The sequence below is a fragment of the Onychomys torridus genome, chromosome 7 (genome assembly GCF_903995425.1).
Source record: "Onychomys torridus chromosome 7, mOncTor1.1, whole genome shotgun sequence".
NCBI classification, from domain to species: Eukaryota; Metazoa; Chordata; class Mammalia; order Rodentia; family Cricetidae; genus Onychomys; species Onychomys torridus.
The window spans coordinates 29455195-29475660 of record NC_050449.1 but is presented as its reverse complement, the minus strand read 5'-3'; the positions used below and the strand labels follow the sequence as shown (position 1 = coordinate 29475660).

The 20466-nt window shown below is 48.3% G+C and overlaps 1 protein-coding gene across 1 annotated transcript in view; it reads right to left on the bottom strand.

The window, feature by feature from the left end:
* The window catches only part of Kirrel3 (kirre like nephrin family adhesion molecule 3), a 166038-nt gene extending 161064 nt beyond the window's left edge, over window positions 1-4974 (bottom strand). The window contains exon 1 of the mRNA XM_036192496.1: window positions 4880-4974. Within this exon, the coding sequence (XP_036048389.1) occupies window positions 4880-4974 (95 nt within the window). The remainder of the gene's footprint in view (window positions 1-4879) is intronic.
* Between the last annotated feature and the right edge of the window lie 15492 nt (window positions 4975-20466).

Here is a 20466-nt window from a genome sequence, read left to right as displayed (position 1 = left end):
CCTGTACAGCAGCGATCGATGGGACCCATTCCTCCTGGACAGAAGGGTGACACTGTGGCTATTGCTTTATCTCTGTCCCTGGCATCACAGCACAAAGGAGCACTCACAGGTTTGCAGTGTGAACACACCCACCAGGGTGGCAGTATTTGTGGCTGCATGTAGTGCCTCCTGCTGGCCACCATGCTGCAATTCTTTCCTAGCTTTAGTATGTGTTTGTTTCTTGTGCTGATAAAAAAATACACATTCACCATTAATATCTCTCTCTCTCTCTCTCTCTTTCTCTCTCTCTCACACACACACACACACACACACACACACACACACACACACACACACACACACACACACACACACAATCTGGTGACACCATCCAGACTTGAGTGTAAGATGCCTGTGTGACAGTGAGATAGTTTACTGACACATTTCTCAGACCATGTACCTAGTGGGCACATGTGAGACATAGAAAAAAGCTAGAAACTTTGTGCTCTCTGGTCCTCTAGGCTAGTTTGGGGGGTCTCTGGGGATTAGTGAGAGAGGTATAAGGAATCGTTAGTCTGGTAGGGAAGCAGAGTAAAGCATCACTTGGGTCCTGGGCCTCCACACAGCCACCTGAGGAAAGCCAGGATGAATCTTCATTTTGGGTGTGGCAGCTGTGTGGTGCAGGGGGAGGTGAGGTCCCTCCCGGCCCACACTGTCCCAGTTTCTGCCCTGTTGGAGTCCAGTTCTTGGTGGCCATGACCTCTCCTACCAGGAACAGCATGGCTGGCCCTGTGTCCTAGGACATAGCCTGTCTTGTCATTATGGCTCTGTAGCTTGGGGACACTAAAGGGCAGAGCCGTGAGCCCCCTGTAAGCTGACAAGGCTGGGTACACATCAGTGCCAGGGAGTCGTCAGGACCCTCTGAATTAAGAGGCCGAGTTTAGTTTTTAATTAAGCCCCCATGGTCTTTTCCAAAGGTCACTGATGACACCATCTTCTTCAAGGCCAATATGAAAAGACATTCAAAGTCAGGGTTCTGAGACAGGAGCCTTGTAACTCGAAATGTCACAAGAAGGAATTTGGAGGCAGAGAAGAGAGGCTGGTGGGAAGGACAGTTCTGTCACACTGTGCTGTCTCTCCCTCACATGGGAGCTCCAAATTATTTTGGTATCAAAGGGCAAACCCCGGCCTGCTACCATCTCTATTCTGCCCCCTTTAGCCCTGTGTCCCTGGCCCAGAACACCGTGTGTTTCAGCAGGGGGCCGTAGGGAGATCACACAAACCTACGCAACCATCCTGTTTCTTCTGCATACAACCACTCTACCCATTTCTGTAGAATTTCTATATTGATCTTAGTCAATGTGACCATTTGGTAAAGCAGTGGACAGCACTGCCATTCTTTACCACAACACCCCATCCTCCCTGGACTCACACTGTGTAAGTCCCGAACAGGTTGTGGGGTAGCAAGAGATTCACACAAACCCAGTGGAGTGCGTGGCATCCCAGCGAGAGGGTACCTGGCCTGCCCAACAGCGTGAGAGGTTCAGACCCTCGGATGGGGATAGTTCAGTGTACTCAGTACTTTGTGCCAAGGCCAGGAGGGCTGGGCCGTGTGCTGTCCCTGGTAGCCACAGGTTGTTTCAGAATGAAAAGGATTCTGGATTTAGATTTAAGAGATTAAGGGCTGAAGTTTGCTCCCTGTATTATTTTCGAGCTATTAACCACCAGAATATTTATACTGTTGTGACAATACACCTCAATTACCAAAATAGGAATTTCCTAGCCTGGTGAGTGGCTAATGGGGTGTAATAATAACACAAAAAATGAGAATATAGTAAAATAGGGTGGGCTTCTTTTAGGACAAGGAATTCCCCTGAGAAGCTCACCCCTTCTGTTTCCTTCCCCTTTCTTCTTTCAGCCTAACACATGGAGCTGATAGCTGGCGCCTCAGCTGTTACTTTACACCTGTGTGGTTGTAATTAGAGAGTGGAACCTTGTATCAATAATGGGTTGCCTGTGTACCCCTGGACTTCTTGTCATGTGAGAGAAAAGTTAGTCTCTCTCTTGCTTAGGCAACTGCCCATTGCTTTGGATCCCTAGTGTAAATTTCTGAATGTCAAACTGACACAGATTGACTACCCACACCGTCATTTACTCTTGAGGGACTATGGGCAAGGCTCTTAATGTCTCGGTGCTTCCGATTCTGTGGTATAGCAGGAGTAATATTCCTGATTTGCCTGGTGAGCCCACCCTTCGGCTTCCCAGAATGTTCTCAGCCCTGTCATGGCTTTTGTGTGTGAGAAGTGGCTGCTTCTCTCTCATTGTCTGGCCAGACCATTGTGCTTGAACTGAGAATGTGCCTGCCTTCCAACTTCAATGGCTTGCTCACGGCTGTTATGAACTCTCCTTGTGGGCTCCTATTTTCTAGAGACACAATAGCTTTTCCTGGCTCGCCCAGGCCTCGCCCCTCCTCACGGGGCGCAGAGCGTCTGTGGTTTCAAGCAGCTGAAAAGGAGGCTTCAAAGAACTCCATATTGGCCTCTGTGAGGTTCTGCCTCACAAAGACGTTTCTGGAATCCTCAAAAGCCTTATTAATCTGCTAAGATGTCCAGGGAGCTGTGCTGGGCCCCTATTTTCAGCGTTTTCCATTGTCTCTGCTGCATTGTCCCTGCTGGGTGTCTTGGCCCCTGGTGGACCAGCACAGAGGCAGGCAAGCCTCTAGCTGCTCTGCCTTTCCACCCTACCTCTTTTCTTCTTCCTTCCTTTAACACTTCCTGTGGAAAGGTCCCTGTCCTTCTTGGGCTGTTTATTCCTCTCACTCCCTTGCATGGCCTCTCTGCCACCGCTTTCCTCTCCTGGCATTTGCCTGGGTCCAGGTCATGCACACAGAGGCCTGGGGAGAGAACTAGGCTTTTCTTTTGAGTGAAAGCCTCTACGTGTGGCTGTTGTGAGCCTCTTCAGCTATCTGCCACAGTGTCAAGTTGTCTTCTACAGAAGCTGGATCCTCACACCCACAACCCAGGGTCCTCCGAGGCAGAGCCTTCTCAGGGATTGAAAGGTCCCTGAAAGGGCCCAAAGGCCAGGACTTTTCGGCTGGTTTTTATCTTAGTCTAAAATCTGGATATGACAAGTGAACCAAGGTCCTGAGGCAACAGCTTCCCCAGAAATCGGCCTCCTGGTTCTACACCCTGGTTTCATGCACAAATCCCTGGGTGGGTCAGCTTTCCTTGGCCATAAGTACACATGAGATAAACAGCTTTCAAAGAGAAGCGGTGACTTGGGGCCATGGTTTTAGTGGTTTCGTTCTGTGATCATTTGGCTTGTAGCTTTGGACCCATGGTAGTGCTTCATAGCACAAGGCCCTTTTCAAGGTTGAGAAGTGAACAGGAAAGAGGAAGAGGGTCCCACAGACCCCTTTCAGGGCGTACATGTTCCCCCTTGACCAGAAGACTGACCACTAGGCTCCACCTCTTAAAAGATTCCATTACCTTCTCTTGGTAGCCAAGTCATAAGGTCTTTGGGGGACATTCAAGGTCCAACTACATGGTTTCTCTCTAACAGGACAGAGCAGAAGTGACAGATGTCACTTCCACCCTGTCTTGGAATTCTCCCTCTCTGGGTCTTGCTTTGGCTGCTGGCATTGACAAGGACGATGAGTTAGAGACATCTGATATTCAGTGAACCACAGGGACACCCAGGCCACCAGCATCCACAGTACCAAATCCAGACCTTAGCTACAAGAGCAGGTGCAGAGCTCACCCTGCCCCAGATAAGCTCTGGCCAGCACTACCACAGGAGCATGGGGAGGAAGAAGCGGAACCCTATTAAACCACACTAGATTCTTGGCTTGCATAAGTCTGGAGATATTGAATATGTGTTGTTATAAGATGATGATTTTAACCCAGCAGTAGGTGGATTTGGGGACTTTATTAGCAGAGAAGAAATGTGCTTCTGTGTTTTTTCTTCCTATCTGGACTCAGGTTCTTTTATTTCTTGCGACAACAGCCAGTGGCCAGGACAACTGTCATGGTTAGGATCTAGAATACGCCACCTCCAAAACCCAGGTTCCTATGTTGAAGGCTTGGTCCCCAGAATAGCACTGTTCAGAGGGGACTGGACAGTTCTGCCTCCGTCAGTGAACCAGTCCATGGATGGATCATAGCCAGATGGACTACTGGCAGGCAGGAGGAACAGTGGGGCCTACATGGAGGCAGTCTCCCACTAGGGGCATCATGTCTTTGGAAGGTGAACATTGACCAGCTGTATCCCTCTTTCTGCTTCCTGACCTCGGCAAGGTGAACATCTAGGTTCTGCCAAAGACTCCCATCCCAAAGGCTCAGCACAGGGTCCTAGGTATGGAGCCAAGTGACCATGAACCGAAACCTCCAAATCTAGGAGTTACAAACAAGCAAACAGCCCAAACAACACCAACAAAAAAACCCCTTGCTCCTTTAAGCTGTTTTCCCCAGGGTTTTGCCAGAGTGTGGGGGAGCTGGCTGAGGGTGGAGAGGTGCACCTGTCTGCCCCTGCACATGCGCACTGATGCTTAAGCCTGAGTTCTTTCACTCCTGTAGAGGCTCACAGACAGAGATGAATGTTAACGGGGCTGGAGCAAGACTCCACTGAGGCAATCAGGTTCTGTTAGGAACCCAAATACAAGAGGGGATTTTGCCAGGATCCGAGGTAACAGAAGGGGCACGGCTGGCGAGGCCTTGCTTCTGGTCTTAGGCTCTCCTCTAGAGCCCGGCTCATGAGATCCATTTCCCTACTGGCATGGCAACGCTTACCCGCTCTCCCTTCTACAGATCTCCTGCCTCACAGAGGGCAGCCTCCAGGAGGAAATCACCCAGATGTTCTGACCCAGCTGGAGCAAAAATCTCCATTCCTGATCCTTCCTCACTTTGTCATCCCTTCCCGGTGCCGCAGTGCTCGGAAGCTAAACCAGCTAAACCAGCGAGCAGGCTCTGCAATCGAGGAATCAATAAAGCGCTGCATTTACGAGCGGCCTCCATGGAAGGGAAGGATTGGATGTCCCTTCATGCTCTTGTTGACAGTAATAACTGACTGCCACACTGGTGTGAGGCAGTATAACTTTAAGACCCTCAGAACAAGGACCAGCAAAGGACTGGTACAGAGACAGAGCAACAGCCAAAGCCCTTGCTTCCGCGTGGAGCCTGGGGCCACTGAGGTCCCAGAGGCACTGGCGCATGGCTTGGGAGCACCTGCAATTTCATTTTGTTTCTTTCCAAGCGCTGGGGAAGAAAAGCAATTTGTTTGCTCTCATACTCTGAAGATGAACTTCCCGTGCTCAATCAAACGTTATTATCCCAATGTAAGTCAATTTACCTTTGAATTTGATGGCTATTTTCTTCCTAAATGGCTAATTATGGGAGATAGATGGCTGTAAACAGAACCAGCTTTTTCTTCACTGCTCAGCTGTTTTCTCCCTGGGTACCTGGGAGAAGCCGGAGAAGAGGCCCCTGACTCCCGCAACTGGTTTAGGCCTCACTGGTCCACGCTTCTGGGTCACTGTGCATTGCTATTCATGTTCCTAGATACTCGGGTGGTGGTGTTTTGTGCTCTGGTAGAGCATTCTGCAGAATTACATTCTCTGTCCCTGGTCCCTGTCTTAAAGGTGCTAGGAGAGGATCCCTCAGCTAGAGAGCTGTAAGGGTGAGGTGGGAGGGTAGAGGAGGGATAGGGGGTGTGTTGGAGGGGATAGGGGCAAGCAGCAAACATTAACAGCAGACAAGAGATCTGAGAGGAAGCAGGGTCACCCGAGGCTGTGCTTTGATTCTCCTGGCAAAGCCAGAGACACGAGGCGCTGCCAGGCTGTGGTCTTCACTGTAGCATGATCAACACAGGGCTGGAGCTGACTGGATGGCTGGGTTTGTTTACTGAGAGGAGGACCGGCTCCCCCCCTTGCTCACAAAGGAGTGGTACAAGGGGTCAGCCCTGCAGTGCTCCTGTTTGCCTTTTGATCAATTTCAGGCCAAGGAAGGGGACTCCTGGTGTGCAGAGGCCCTCCACCCCCAACAGGCAGGATAGCACCATCAGAACCTCTGAGGCGTCACCTGTGGTGTGAGGGGTCATCTGCAGGGACCCAGCTTCCCATTCCTCTTCTGGCCTCCTGTACTCTGCATTAGGCCAGAGAAGCCCCCAAAGAGCCTCTTGCCCTGGTCAGGTGTCCCCGGCTTGGGCCTGCCTGTGCTCTATTATCTCATTAGATTCTCACTTCCATCCTCCTGAGACAGAGGAGGGACGGGCTCAGAAAGGTCAAGTGCTGGGGCTGAAGTCACACAGCTCTTAAGGGACCAGAGTCCTGTGCCTGATCTGAGTCCTTTGAACCTCAAGCCTCTGATTTTGTCATTTGACCCCTGTTCCATCACAGAAAGGATGGGTGTGTCTCTGTGCTTCATGTTGAAGACTGGCCGTCTCTCTGGACCTTTGTCACTTGGCTCCTGTTCCTCATTTTTAACGTCCGAGGCATGACTTGCATATGTCCATTTGTCCCAGTTTGCCATGCTGCCTGGGAAAGTCTATGGGGCTAGAAGTCAGGCAAGAAATTGGAGTGGCATTCCAGAACAACTTGGGATAAGTTTAAAGCCCTTGTCAAGGTCAACTTGAAGGTACAAAGTGAGAGCAGCCCCTCTCCCTTGGTCATGTCTTCAGGGGTCTCAGGAAATCATTGTTGGAGGTATGACAAACACACAGATAACCTGTATGAGACACTAACTGTGAGCTGTGACTTACAGGGACCTGAACGCACTTCCATGTGCTGGCCTGTGCCATGCTGCAGTGGACGTGCACTAGTCAGGATTCTCTAAGAACAACTGATTGAGTGAAGACATGCATGCATACATACATACATGCATTCATACATGGAGGATTTATTAGGGTGGCTGACAGGCTGTGGTCCATCTAGTCCAACAATGGCTGTCTCTGGGCAGAGAGGTCAAGAATCTGTCTACAAGGCTGCAGTCTAAGCTAATATTTGGTATACTTAGGCGTACTAAAGAAGTTGGTTCTTATACCAAAGAAGGAGTCCCTCAGCAGCAGAATAGATGAACTTGCCAGCAAGAGTGAAGCAAAAAGAAAAAGTTTCCTTCCTCCATATATATTTTTTTTTTAATGCAGCCTGAAACCTGAAGTCATGGCCCAGATCTAGGGTGGATTTCCCCACTTCAAACAATTCAATTAAGAAAAATCCCTTGCAGCTGTGCCCAGCTGTTTGCATTTTAGTTGATTGTAGTCAAGTCAAGACAGCCAGGATTAGCCACCACAGGAGGTGTCTGCACACTTGAGATTCTCTTACAGACTCTGAGCTGCTGTCACCCATACTGGGGAGAAGACACGGGGTGAAGACACGGGGTGGCCCGAAGAGTCACTTAGTGCTTTGATTAAAACAAGAAATTCATGTTGAACCCAGATGGGCAGGTGAAGGCTCATGCTAACTCCAACTACTTGCATCATTTCACAACAGAAGCATTGGAGAGAAAGATCTTTGTCCCCTGATAGGCACCCTGGTTCCTAATGCCTTAAGGAATAGTTGGCCCCAAGTCTAAGGAAGCGGCACTGGCCACAGGCCTGGGGGCAGTTGGGGATGGAGACAAGGATGGGAGCTTTGACAAGGAATGGAGGGGAGAGCAGTAGGGAGGGTCAGCTTCCCACAAAGTGCTGAACTGTAGGGAGTACTCGGGGCCTTGGGCCTTGAAGCCACTGTGGGAGCTGTGTGACTGGGCCTGAGCATGGTGTTGGCCACTGGTGACATACAGCTGGCTCTGCTGACTTTTCAGGCTTGGCAGCATGCCAGAGAGCCACACCAGTGGCCAGTTTTGCCAGGAGTCACTTTTCCTGGCCCCAGAAGACTGGCAGCTCAGAGCTTGATGAGAATGAGAAGGAAAAGTACGAGAGGCCAGAAAGTCGAGAGAGACTCCATGTTCGTCTAAGGCCATGGCTTTGTCTATGCCCACCGCATGGGTTCCCTCCTCAGATTAGCTTCTAGACAAGATCAGCTTGTCTAGGAGGGGTAAACAATCTTACCACCCACCTTGTAGTTGGTTCCCTCGCTCCTCTGTGCTCCTTCTCTTCCTCCACATCTTCTTCCTGTCTAGTCATCCATTAACATCTACTGTCACTCCTCAAAAAGCAAGATGCAAGGCAGCGGTGGAACAAGAACGGTGACTAAGCTATCTCTTCTGTCCTTGTACTGTCTCCTTGGCAGATGCCATGGGCTGTCTGAGCCCAAGATGAGAAGCCAGAGCCGACAAGGGTGAGGGCCCATGTGAGGATGGCCGTGAAGACCTCCAGATTGCCTGGGGCCTTCTGAAACCAGAGTGGTCACTAAGCCCTGGGTGCCATGTGTTCTTGGGTGGCCCTACTCCATTCGTTACTGAGAACAAGAATCATCGCTGTTGGTTCCATATCAAATGCGTGGCTTGCAGAACCCTAGCATGTGCAGAATCCCACTTAGAGACTGGAGAGTCAGATCAGGCCCTGTATTAACACACTAAAGGGCAAAGATTCTGCCAGTGATCTTATGAATGTGTGCTACAGGCCACATCCAGCACTTAGCCCAGAGCCATGGTGACCGTGGTGGTGGACGAGAATGGCCTCCTCCTGCGGCAGACATTGGTGTTTGGATCATAACAAAACAAGAGTTCTTAGAGATGAGGTGAGGCAGGAGGAAACAGCACCAGGCTCACTCTGCAGCATCACTTCCTAACTGTGATGTAGTGTTTACCCCTGCAGCCCCTCTCCCCATCTGAAGAAAGGCAGAGCAGGCCTAGCTGGCTGGCTGGCCAGGGATCTTAGGTGGAGCGAATGTGACAGCATGTGTAAAAGCATCTTGTAAACTACGAAGTGGTGGATTTGATCATTGATACTGTTTCCTGCACTTCAGCTAAGACTCCTAGTCAGAATTAGTGTATGGCCGGGGTGGCCTCGGACTGTATTCCTATAGGTCCTCTGACTGTATTCCTATAGGTCCTCCCAATTCTGGCTTCCTTCTACCCCCTTGCCATGGTTCCTGCACTTCCTGCTTTCTCCACCAAGGGGGTCCTGTCTCTAATAAGGGGTTATAGTACGTTGAAAAGCTGGGATCCCACCAAGCCACATCTCCAGCCAGCACCTTGTCAGTTGTTGCCAGGCTCCTGGCCAGGTTCAATATGCTGAAGTTAATGTCTTCAATCAGGGACTCAGAGGGTGGTTATACCTTCAAGCACAAGCGAAATAATGGAGTATCCTGGTCTCCTGGCCAGAGACTCCCTGGTTTGGAGAGCAATGAAGAGGAGCCTGAGGTCACTGGGAGACTCTAGTGGAGTGGGATCTGGGGGCTCAGGCTGAGTTCAGTTCATGGGAAATGATGGATGGACTGCTGAAGGCTGGGAGAGAGGCCCAGCCCACTCTCTATCTCAGAGCATCCAAGGCAGCCTCTGCTCACAGCCCGAGCTGGGCACTCCATTTCTCAGAGACAACTAGCGTGTTTTAATAATGTCTACTTGGGTTAATGAAAGTTGTCGGTTTCACTTAATAAATACATCGCCATTCTTGGCTGTATGTCACATCACGCTGGGCCTGCTGTGCACGCTTGCCTCACACTGGAGCTAGGGGAGAGGCCAGCAGGGCACACTAGTGAGAGAGAGCTGTGGGAGACATGGCCCCTTAAGTATAGAGACTGTTAGTATTGTCCCTTTTCTCAGGGTTAGGTCAGGCGCACAGGCAGAAGGGACCATCACTGCTTCTCTCCATTGTTCCTTCAGCATCTCTGGGCAGGACACAGGGAGCTGCCATGTGACCCAAAGGCATATATATTTCAGATCCTGTTTGACTTCAGAAGGGACCCCAGGTGGCTACTCACTATCTCTGTGATTTTGGGTAACGTATTTCATCTCTCTGAGCCTCTGTTTCTCTACATGGCACATGGAGAGGGTGTGTTCACCTTATAGGGCTGTTGGGGGAACATTCCACAGCATGAGGCAGACAGAGCTCAGAACAGTGCCTAGCCTGTAAGCATTCAAATCGGAATGGGTACCAGGAGTCTTACTAAGCCACCATTTAGTATAGTATGTATGAACATGGGCTCTGTAGCCATGCTGCCTGGGTTTAGACCCCTGCTGGGTGACATCAGGCAAGTCACTTGACTCTTCTGGGCCTTAGTTTCCTAATCTATAGAAAACTATATATAAACTACACACACACACACACACACACACACACACACACACACACACACACACAAATTTATATATAAACTATAGGATAACACTTATCTCTTCTGGCTGTTGATTAGCTTGAACACATTGGAATACAGATAAACTTTAGAACAAGGATACAGTAACAACTCAGAAAATACTAGAAATTACTAATACTCTTGTTAGTTTCACAGGACATCCTGGGATCTGTGGTTCATGTCACCACCTTGGGGTGGTCACTGGGCCACATCCCAGACGCTACACTTTGTAGGGCCTGACACCGACCGAGATCTTATACACTGCAGGGTGGGAGGGAGACAGGGTGGCCTCAGAGCAAGGATGGAGAGCCAGTCCAGGTCTCCCTCATCTATAACTTGGCTCACAGTTGGCAGTGTGTGTGTGGGGAACCTCAGATCATGTTTATCATATTTGGCATTTCCTTTGAACTCTTTTGGGACCTTCAACTTAAACTAACACACACAACATGCTTGTTTTTCTCCATGCTTCTCCCTACCTCCACCCTCAGCCACCATTTATTTTCCAATGTGCAGATGGATCAAGGACAGGAATGGGTCTAGGGGTGGGGTGTGCAGGAGTGACCAGGTGAAGCAAGCAGCTTTGGCTGCTGCTGGGCCTGGTACTTATAAAGATATGTCCTCTCATATGCCTCATTAAACAATTATTCCCTATTCCCTACTGAAAGGAGAGCCTCTCCAGCAGCTGGACTTATCCTGAGGCTTCGGAGTGGCCAGGGCCTTCCAGGAGGCCATGGGATCTATGGGGCTCACCCATGAGGATAAGTGGGACAGCCTATTCCATGAGCACAGTTCAGTGACAGAGCTGCTGAGATTCGCCACCTTCTCTTTCTCAGAGGAGGAAACGGAAGCCTGAGTGGCCAGGTACAGACTTTGCCCCAATGTGAAATTTGTGGCATGGTTTTGGACAGAAGCATCAGGTTTGATTGGGATTGTCTGTTTTCTGCTGTAGGCATGCCAGCTCTTCAGTGGGAGAGAGAGGGCCGGCCTGCCTGAAGAGCAGGGCACAGACCTCTGGCTGGCCATAGCCGCTTCCTTCCACTGGGGGGAGCAGGCTCTCCACAGGTGGGTTGTCCCCTGGGAGCAGGCTCTCAGCTCCTGCCTAGAGATAAGCGGCAATCCAGGTTCAAAGAAATCTTATTGCCGTTCTTAATTGCTAGCTGTTCTTAATTATGTAGGCGTTCAGTGGCTTCTACTGCCCTCAGAGTCCAGACATGACGCTCAGAGACTCTTCCGGCCAGGTGAAAGCAATGCTCCAATTCTGTATGCTTCCTGCCATGGCCTCCTCTGCCCGCCATTAGACAGATTGAGACACTTCATGACTTGCTCCTGGGCTGCTTCCATCCAGGGATCTCCCCCTTTTCCTCTTTGGGTTTAGTCTTGCAGGGTAACAAGGAGAGCTGTGGCCACTGAGTGAGAGCTTGCAGCCCATAGATGCAGCAAGGCAGGCCTGTCATCGTGACGGGGAGGTGGTGTGGTAAGTGTAAAGGGACCTGTCTGGGCACGGTGGCAGCTGCTCAGCCTCAAAACAGAGTCCGGTGGCACTCGGAGCCCACGTGAGCTGTCTCTGTTCTCAGCCCTGTGTTCACCAACCCAGGAACGTGGGTGTGGTAGCTCGATTTGTGTACCAATTGCAGAAATTCTGGTGGAGTGAGTGGGGGTGGTGGAGCGTCAGGACTGGAAAGGGAGAGACAGGCAGCAGAGCTGAAAGGAGAGATTAGAGAAACCCCTACAAGGAGCCTCCCACCCACCTAGCAGGCTGTGCAAACAAGGCTCCAAAAAAACAAAGACTTTGTGAGATCTAATTAGTACAGACCCAACTCCTGACTTCCTGAGCAGGGCTCCTCCTCTAGCCCTAGGCTATCTCTTGAATTAAGCTGCCTAAGATCACCTCATTAAATTCACTAACCTTGCTTTTCCGCTACATTTAGCCTCTGGTGCCCTTCCTCTGTCTGTGGGAGGTGCCTGTCTGGCATTCCTCCAGTGTCTTCCCGGGCAGGTCTAAGTAGGATCGCCCCACCCCAAATGGCTCCCATAATCACATAGCTCCTTGCATTTGAGTGCGGTAAGTGTGTTAATCCAGCCACCTGGCCAGGCTGCCGAAAGATCTCCCTCAAGTCACTCCCTACAGTTTGGGGGTTGGGGATGGGGCGGACAGACTGGTTGGAGACCAAGTGCTGGGGCCACCTGCCTCCTCGTAACCAGCACTGGCTCGCATTTCCTGGAGCCTCAGACCTAGACCTTCTGGCATGGGGATGAGACATGCGACATGTAGACCAAACTGTGCAGGTGTCATGGCCACAGAGAACCCTGCAGCCACCTATTTTGTAGGCAAGGCAGCAAAGAGACTTGCTCTGCATCCTATTAAACGAGTGAGTCACACCGTGGGTTGGTGGCAGAAACATTCACTCCAGAGGGTTATTTGTTGTGGAAGGCAATTAATACCATAGGGGAGTGGGGGAGAGCTAACTGGCTGTCAGAGCTAAGGTTATGGCCAACTTGAACTCTACACAGAGTGGTGCTAAGCTGAGGATCCCTGGCTGACTGTCCACTGACTTGGAGGTGTGTCCTTCCTGATGAGGACAAATGCCAAGAAGACACGGGGGGTGGTGGTGGTGGTGGTGGTGGTGGTGGTGGTGTGGTGGTGGTGGGTGGGGGGTGGTGGGGGAGGGGAGACAAGGGCAGCTTCTGATGACAAGGTATAATCAAGAGCCACACCCATGGGGGCCCTAGGCAGCTTCTTCATCAACTCTACTTACTCTCTGGTCAAGAGGGCTGATATGTGTCTTCCCCTGGGGCCAGTGACTGGGTTAATTAGACATTGTTTAGGTGGTAATTATTGTTTGTGATTTCCTTTTGACTATCCTGAGTGTGGACAACTGAGCAGAGTTGCTCCTGCCTTGGGATGTGTATGAGGCATGCTTTTTCAACCTGCCTGAGGTGACTGAAGAGAAGTCAACAAGAACGACTTCATGAAAGGCAGGTGCAGGGTCACTGAGTGGGAGAGAGGAATAGGCAAATGTGTCTGGAAGTGGAGCGAGGTGACAGCGTGGCACAAAGCTCCTTTCTGGAGACCCCTGAAATATGCTTATCTACAGAAACCTGAGCACCAGGGGACCTAGAAAGAACTGGGGTAGTGGACCCTGTCCTGGTGGGTATCAACTTTGGTTGCATGTTAGAATTATCTGCAAGAGCTTTGCAAAACTCAGACCCCTAGTTCCTGACCAGAACGGCAGATTTAATTGGTTGGAGGAGTGGCTTCGAGGTGCTGGGCCCCAGGGTGAACAACATGCAGCCAGGGCTGAAAGCCACCCACTCGGTGCCCACTCTTCCCACTGTGCCAGCTTCTTTGTTGTATAGCTGGTAACATCAACTGAACAGTTACTGTATAACAGACACTGTGATAAGAATTTCATAAATATAGCTTCATTGAATCCACAGAACAATGTCGTTACAATTTCCAGTTTATCAATGGAGAAACAGACTTCATGAAGTTAAGTAAACTGGCCCAGTTTGAAGTAAACGCAGGTGTTCAGTTGCGAAGATGGGTCTGACCTACTTACAAAGCCTGTGCTGTTAGCCATTAGGCACACTGTCTCCTGCTTCAAAACAACCGAGGATGGTGCCCAGAGGTTGGGGCCCTTTTGATGTCCCATCTGCGAGAATATTTTGGTGAACAGTTTCCAAAGCAATGAGGCTCAAGGATGACAGTGCAACCTGGCCTGTACTGCCTCGCGGCACTAAGGAAGGGATAATGACCAATGTCTGATTCACATTGTCTTTGCAGACAAGCTGTGGTTTGTAGAGCATTCTGCAAACATATGACCAAAGGGGCTGGAGGAACCAATGATAAGATTTTGAAGGGTCCATGACCTTGCCCTTGGGGGCTAGGACTGCAGATAGGTCATGGGAGGATGGAATCTTCTGGGGTGCATCTTTCCTTGGGCTGATTCAGAAGGCTTACCACTGCCCTCAGAGCAGTTCCCATTTGGCCATTGGAACTGACCTCACTGGTCTCCTGGACCTATGCAGGTATGGACAGAGTTGTTTTCTCAGAAAGCCTAGAACACTACCCTAGATGCTGCAGCCTCAGCAATGTGACTGGGGACCAGCTTTGGAAGTTGGGACTTTTGGATATACATCTCTACGACAGAAAAGCCAGACACACATGGAGGCCTCTGGACAATCTGTGATGGAGATGGCAGACCCTAGGCCTTATTTTATTTTATTTTTTCTGGCTGCCAAGACCACAGTAGCCTCCTACATACTCCCTGATCATCAGGGCTGTCTCTCTCCCATCTGCTGTCTTAGATCTGGCCCAGCCAAGTTTATGTCTGAGTTTGGCTCATTGGCTTAGGCTGCAAACAACTCATAGCTCTGCCCTTCCTCTGCCTGCAGGCTACTGCTGGGTTTTAGAAATCACTCACTGTTGTGTTCTGCTTCTTCCTCTACATCTTTAAAGATGTCTCCTGATCCTGACTTTGTTATACATTCCCAATTCCCATTCTGCTGGTCAACTGTCTGTTGTGGTGACATAATACTGGAAAGAAACAACTTGAAAGGTAGAGAGATTTGTTTGGGTTCCCAGTTTCAGAGCTATCGGCCATGGTTATTTGCTGTGCACCTTGAAGGAGAGATTCAAGGCAGAGGGGGCATGGTAGGACAAAACTGCTCACCTTGTGGCAGCCAGGGAGCAGGGCAAGAGAGAACAAGAGTGAGGATGAGTGTGAAACAGGGAGCAGAAGAGGGAAAGAGAAAGTCTGGGGACCAGACAGACCCTTCAGGGACCTACTTCCTCCTATCAGGCATCACCTCCTAATAGCCAGTTCAGCTATGAACTTATCAATAAAGTAATCCATCCATAGGCTTGGCACCACCTGCTGGGACCAAGATTTCAATACAAATTCTTTTTGTATGACACTTAATACTTAAGCGTAATGCTCATCTCACCCGGCCCTTTTCTTCACTACTCTTGTTATTGTTGGGTTCACACAACTGGTCTGTGTGGTGGACTAGCTCTTCCCACCAGCATACAGCTCCAAGGGAGTGAGGAGCATGTCCCTGTGTTCAGAGAGCAGCTGCAGGCTTAAGCACCCTGGCATGTAATGAGTGCTTGTGCCCTCAGGATTGGAGTGAGTATATTCCTGTGACAACAGTCTGTGTTGTACTCGTGTTCGCTGGGGTTCCCCATTATCCAGCTGTGCTAAAAACTGTCTGGAACTTGTAAGTTACAGAAGATCAGCGGTTTTGTTTGTTTGTTTGTTTGTTTGTTTTAATATAGAGTCTTGCTTGCCTCAAACTAGTCCAAGATGGCTTCGAAAGCATGACAATCCTCCTGTTTCAGTCTCCTAAATATCTGTGATTATAGGTTGGCACCTACAGGTTAATTTTTTTTAAATGAATGGGTATTTAAGTTGGGGGGTGTCTTAGTTTTTTAATTGTTTATTTTTGATATAAACTTCTTTAGAAGTGCATTAAAAATCATGGGATGTCATAGCAGATAATGCACACAAGCCAATATGTCTCCTTCTGGAGTTTCAAGCACCATCAAAATTGGCCATGCCTTCTGTGATTACAGGTGCACGCATGCACACTGTATAAGGTTAGACAATTCTCTAAAATACAGCCCTTCATCTATGTGTTTGTCTTTTCCACACGAATATAGGAAGTGGATAATTTGGCTAATGAGTTCCGATCCATGTTCTGATTTCCATCTGGGATCAGAACATCTAGCAGCCAATCAGTCACCTTAATTTTCCCACCCACTCTGTAATCATCTGATTGATGCACAATTACCTCGCCTGCTTCCACGCACTTCCCCTTTCTCATGTTTTCCATCCAACACCAGATAACCTTCATTTTTCCCCATTTATTTTGTGTGTATTGGCCACAGTTTGATATAATTATTTTTGCAATCATCTTCTATTAGGTGAAAGAATATTGCAGCAGAGAAAGAAGGAAAAAGAAAATAAATGCCTTCCTGACAAGTTCTAATATTTTATGTTCACAAATAATCTCCCAATATCAGAGCAATAATATTATTTTCTCAATGTGCATTTATTAAAATGTAAAGTAGCTCCATCATATTGGGAACTAAAACCCCTGCATTACCTTGGCCAGAAAATATCACTTATTTATTTCAGATTACATTTCTGGAATCTTAATATGGTTGCTCTCCCGCCCCCCACTTCAGTAGCCTTTCTCCAGCAGGGGAGTGAACCTGACGAGCTGATTTCTAAAGAGGCATTGCTGAATGCTCAGGGCCTTAATTTGGTTTTAAGAATTGCTTTTGGCTCTTGATTTACGATGAGGTTCTTTTCTGTGTTATTCTTTTGGCTGAAAACTGAATAGAGGTCTCCCTTTGTGGCTGGCATTTTGACACTGCATTTAAAGACAGGGTACAGGGCTAAGTGGGGAGCAGAGAAGACTCAGAAAGGGTGAACGTAGAGTTGGGGGATAGCTACATGTATGTAGAATGCAGGAAGCCCTCTGTTCAATCTTTAGTGTACACACACACACACACACACACACACACACAAGGAATTATTGTGGTAGATTTTAGAGGCTGGAGAAATTAAGTCTATTACGATTTATTTATTTATTTATTTATTTATTTATTTATTTATTTATTTAGCTGTATCTAATGGTATGCACTTTAGTCTCTAGTTCAACGTCAGGATATTAATATCAAAGTAACTTAATGTGAAAGATCCTAGACTAGAAGTCAGAAGTCAGAAGTCAGGAGGCCTGGTCTTTTTCTGTCTTCCAAGTATTTTGTGACCTTGGAGGAATTGCTGACACTCTTTGGACTGTTTTCTCAAGTGCAAAAGGAAATGTGAAGTGAGAATAGATAGGTTTTAATCCTGGCTGTGCGTTAGAATTCCCTGAAGAGCTTTGAAAACTATACTGAGTCAACATGAATGGGGGGAGATCTCACAAGGCCCCATCTTAGATGAAGAGCTGCCAGAAAATAATGGCTTCCAAGAGTCTAATTCAAGGATGAGCCCCTGAAAGGCTATCCAGTCCCATGTGGTCAGCCCTGAGCAGGTATATATAAGCAATACTAAATGCGCTCAGCAGGTCATGTTTATATATACACATACACACATATGTGTGTATCAGGAATGATTAAAGACAAAGAGGTCATGAATTTGAGACAGAGTTAGGAGGAGTTAGAGGAGGAGAGGGAGTGGTGGAAATGATATAAACATTTGTATGAAATTCTCAACAAAAAACAAATTAAAAAATATAGTGAACGCGGAGGCCCTTAGGTCAATGAAGCCAGTATCTCTTGGGGGACAGGTGGATGTGTTTGGGTGTTGGTGTCTGTTACACATGCCACTGGTGATTCCCTCACTAAATGGGAGCTGAACTAAGCAATATCTCATCAGGCAATGTTGGGGAGATAGATGTGCAAGCAAAGTGGGTCTCAATCTCCTGCTAATCTGTAGGTGGCCTTCTGTGTCACATGTCTGGGCAGCAGATCTCTTCGTGATACACCCTTGGCAACTGAACAGGATGGAGCAAGAAATCTTGGGTGTAGGGAGCATCGCTGCATGACTGCTCCACCCATGAAGCATGGCATTGGCATTTTCTTTCCTTCCACACACGCACTGTTATCCATTATTGCATACCCCAGGGCACACAGTAGAGGGGTGGGGGCAGTTGCTCCAAGGAAGTCTTTCATCAAAGTGATAGCATAGCTAAAGCCATAGCAGGGATATTACCGAGATGGCTCTGCCAATTAGTGGACAGCCACAAGGAGAACTGGGAAACAGAGGTCTGGGAGAAGGGATGGAAGACAGGCTAGGTCGGGCAGGGAGAGACACGACAAAAATGGGAGGAGGCAATGGTGGTTCTTTTAGAATGGGGCTGGCTGCCTGAAGGTCATGGTGCTCTTTCTCAGCCAAAGGAAGGCTTATCCAGAAAGACATACTAGTCAGAGGCAGCAATGGCCCTCCTGATTACTGGTTAGACTTACAGGCACCTCAGGTACTCTTTTCCTGGAGCGCCAGCAGGTGGGTGTCGTGGGGATGTTATTAGTCCAAAGAAGGGAGAAGCATTTGAGAATCACACCTTTGAACTTGTGTCTGCCATCCCACCTGCAGCTCATAGGTAGGTGGCTGTAATTACATATCCATTTCACAGGTGAAGAAACTGAGGCTCACAGGTCTGGTGATTAAGTTCAGGGAGCACGTCTTACACAATCATGACTTGTAAAACATATATTCATTTCACTGTTCAGCCATCTCCTTCTCCTTCATCTTCCATTAGGGCAAGCTGAGTGAGCAGAGGACTTAAGAGCCCACAGCTACTAATCTTCTAGTGGGGAGGTCATAGCTCCCGGTAGACCTGCTGGCCTGCTAAGCTCTGCCCCCTAAGGCAGAAGCAGCTGAGGCTGGTGAGTTGCAAAGGTATTTTTATTTTCATTACACAAACATGGGTTTGGGGGTGGCCACACCCCTGAAGGTATGGCAGACCATGGGAAAGCATCGCTGTTTCTCAGGGCAGGAGAGTGCAGAGGGGGCCAATAGATTCTCTGCAGAGAGTTGGAGACTGTGTGCTCTAGGGGTTGGGTGAATTGATATTCAGTTAAAAAAAATGCTCAAGGCCAGATATCCATTTTGATTTGTGTTTTTCAGAATTGCACTGATCTACTTTCAAAAAAGAATTTGAAGAGGCTTGCTGTTTTCTCGGGAAAGTAAAAGATGCCCTCTAAATGGTTTCCTTGTGTGAGCATTGCTAGCAAATCAGCCTGCTTATCAAATGTGATAGGCTGTGGAACAAATTACAAAAGCCTAACTAAAGAGGCTATTTGTCGAGTCTTTTTCAGATTTTTGACACTGTGTGGGGTACACAGAACATATGTCTCCATAAATGTTTGCTGCACCTCAGCAAGACAATGTTATCCTTACTTTTTGGACCTGGCCCCTGAGGCCTGGGGAGGTTAGCTGACTTCTCTAGAGACCCACCAGAAACAACCAGTGAACCTAAAATTTGAACCCAGGTTTACCTGACTCCAAAGGGATATATTAGCCTATTTTATTATTATTATAATACAATACCAGTAAGCTGGTAACCTTTTTTTTTTTTTTTTTTTTAAACAGACATGCAGATTTTACAGGTTGAAAATCCAATGCAAGATCTGGAAGCCCCTGTAGGTAAAGACCTGCTGTGAATAGGGTCATGGCTAAAACTTGTGCCGTTGTGAGGTTACAGTACAAATAGGAAGCTAGAGAAGAAACAGGGACCCAGGCTGCTCTTAAAACAGTCCACTCCAGCTAGGAGCAACCTGGGATCCAGTGAGAGCTATAGTATGTTAGTCAGTTTTTGTCACTATGACCAAATACTCCTGAAAAAATAATTTGAAGGATGGAGGACTTGATTCATTGTTTCAGTCCGTGGTCACATGGTTCCACCATTCCCGGATGATAGTAAGGCAGACCATCATGGCAGGCACAGGTGACGGAGCAGAGATGCTTACATCATGGTGGCCAGGAAGGGAGGGTAAGCTATCTCCTTCAAAGACACCCCTCAGTGACCTATTTCACCTCCTAATGGCCCCGTCCACTTTGAACTCATCAATGAGTTGACCTAGTTGGTGAAGTTAGCACTGTAATCAGCCAGTCTGGTCTCAGTAGTGCTACTAGTTGGGGATTAAGCTAAAACACATGAGCCTTTGGGAGGTGGACTTCAGATCCAAACCATAACATGCATTAACTCCTTCCAAAAGCAGGGCCCTGAATGATCTAAAGTTCTCTCACTAGAGAACCTCTTGAAGATTCTACCAGCTTTAAATATTATTTTACAAGGGACCAAGCTCCCATGTATGATACTTTGGGCTATAAACTCAAACCACATACCAATCAGAGCTGGTGATCTTTCCACCCTGTGACAGAAACCATGACTATGCAAACAGGAAGGCTACTGTTGAGCTCACCTTACCTGTTAATCTAAGAATCTTCCCTAGCATCCCCCAATAAGAGCCCTAATTTGATGACACCACCTCTACTGATGGAAATCATTGATTAGGATATGAAGCGGCATTTATTCTCGTGGGTCTTTTATTTGTCCATCTATAGAATATTTAATAAATGTCTGCTATGTGTCAGGCACTATTCTGGAAGCTGGTAAGCCAGACAATAGCATGGCTGTCTTGGATCTTGATCTCTAGTGGGATTAACAAGCAGTAGAAAATACAACAGCAAATAAGCAGAGGTTGAAGGCACTAGAGAAAGGAGATGCTGGTAGAGCATGCC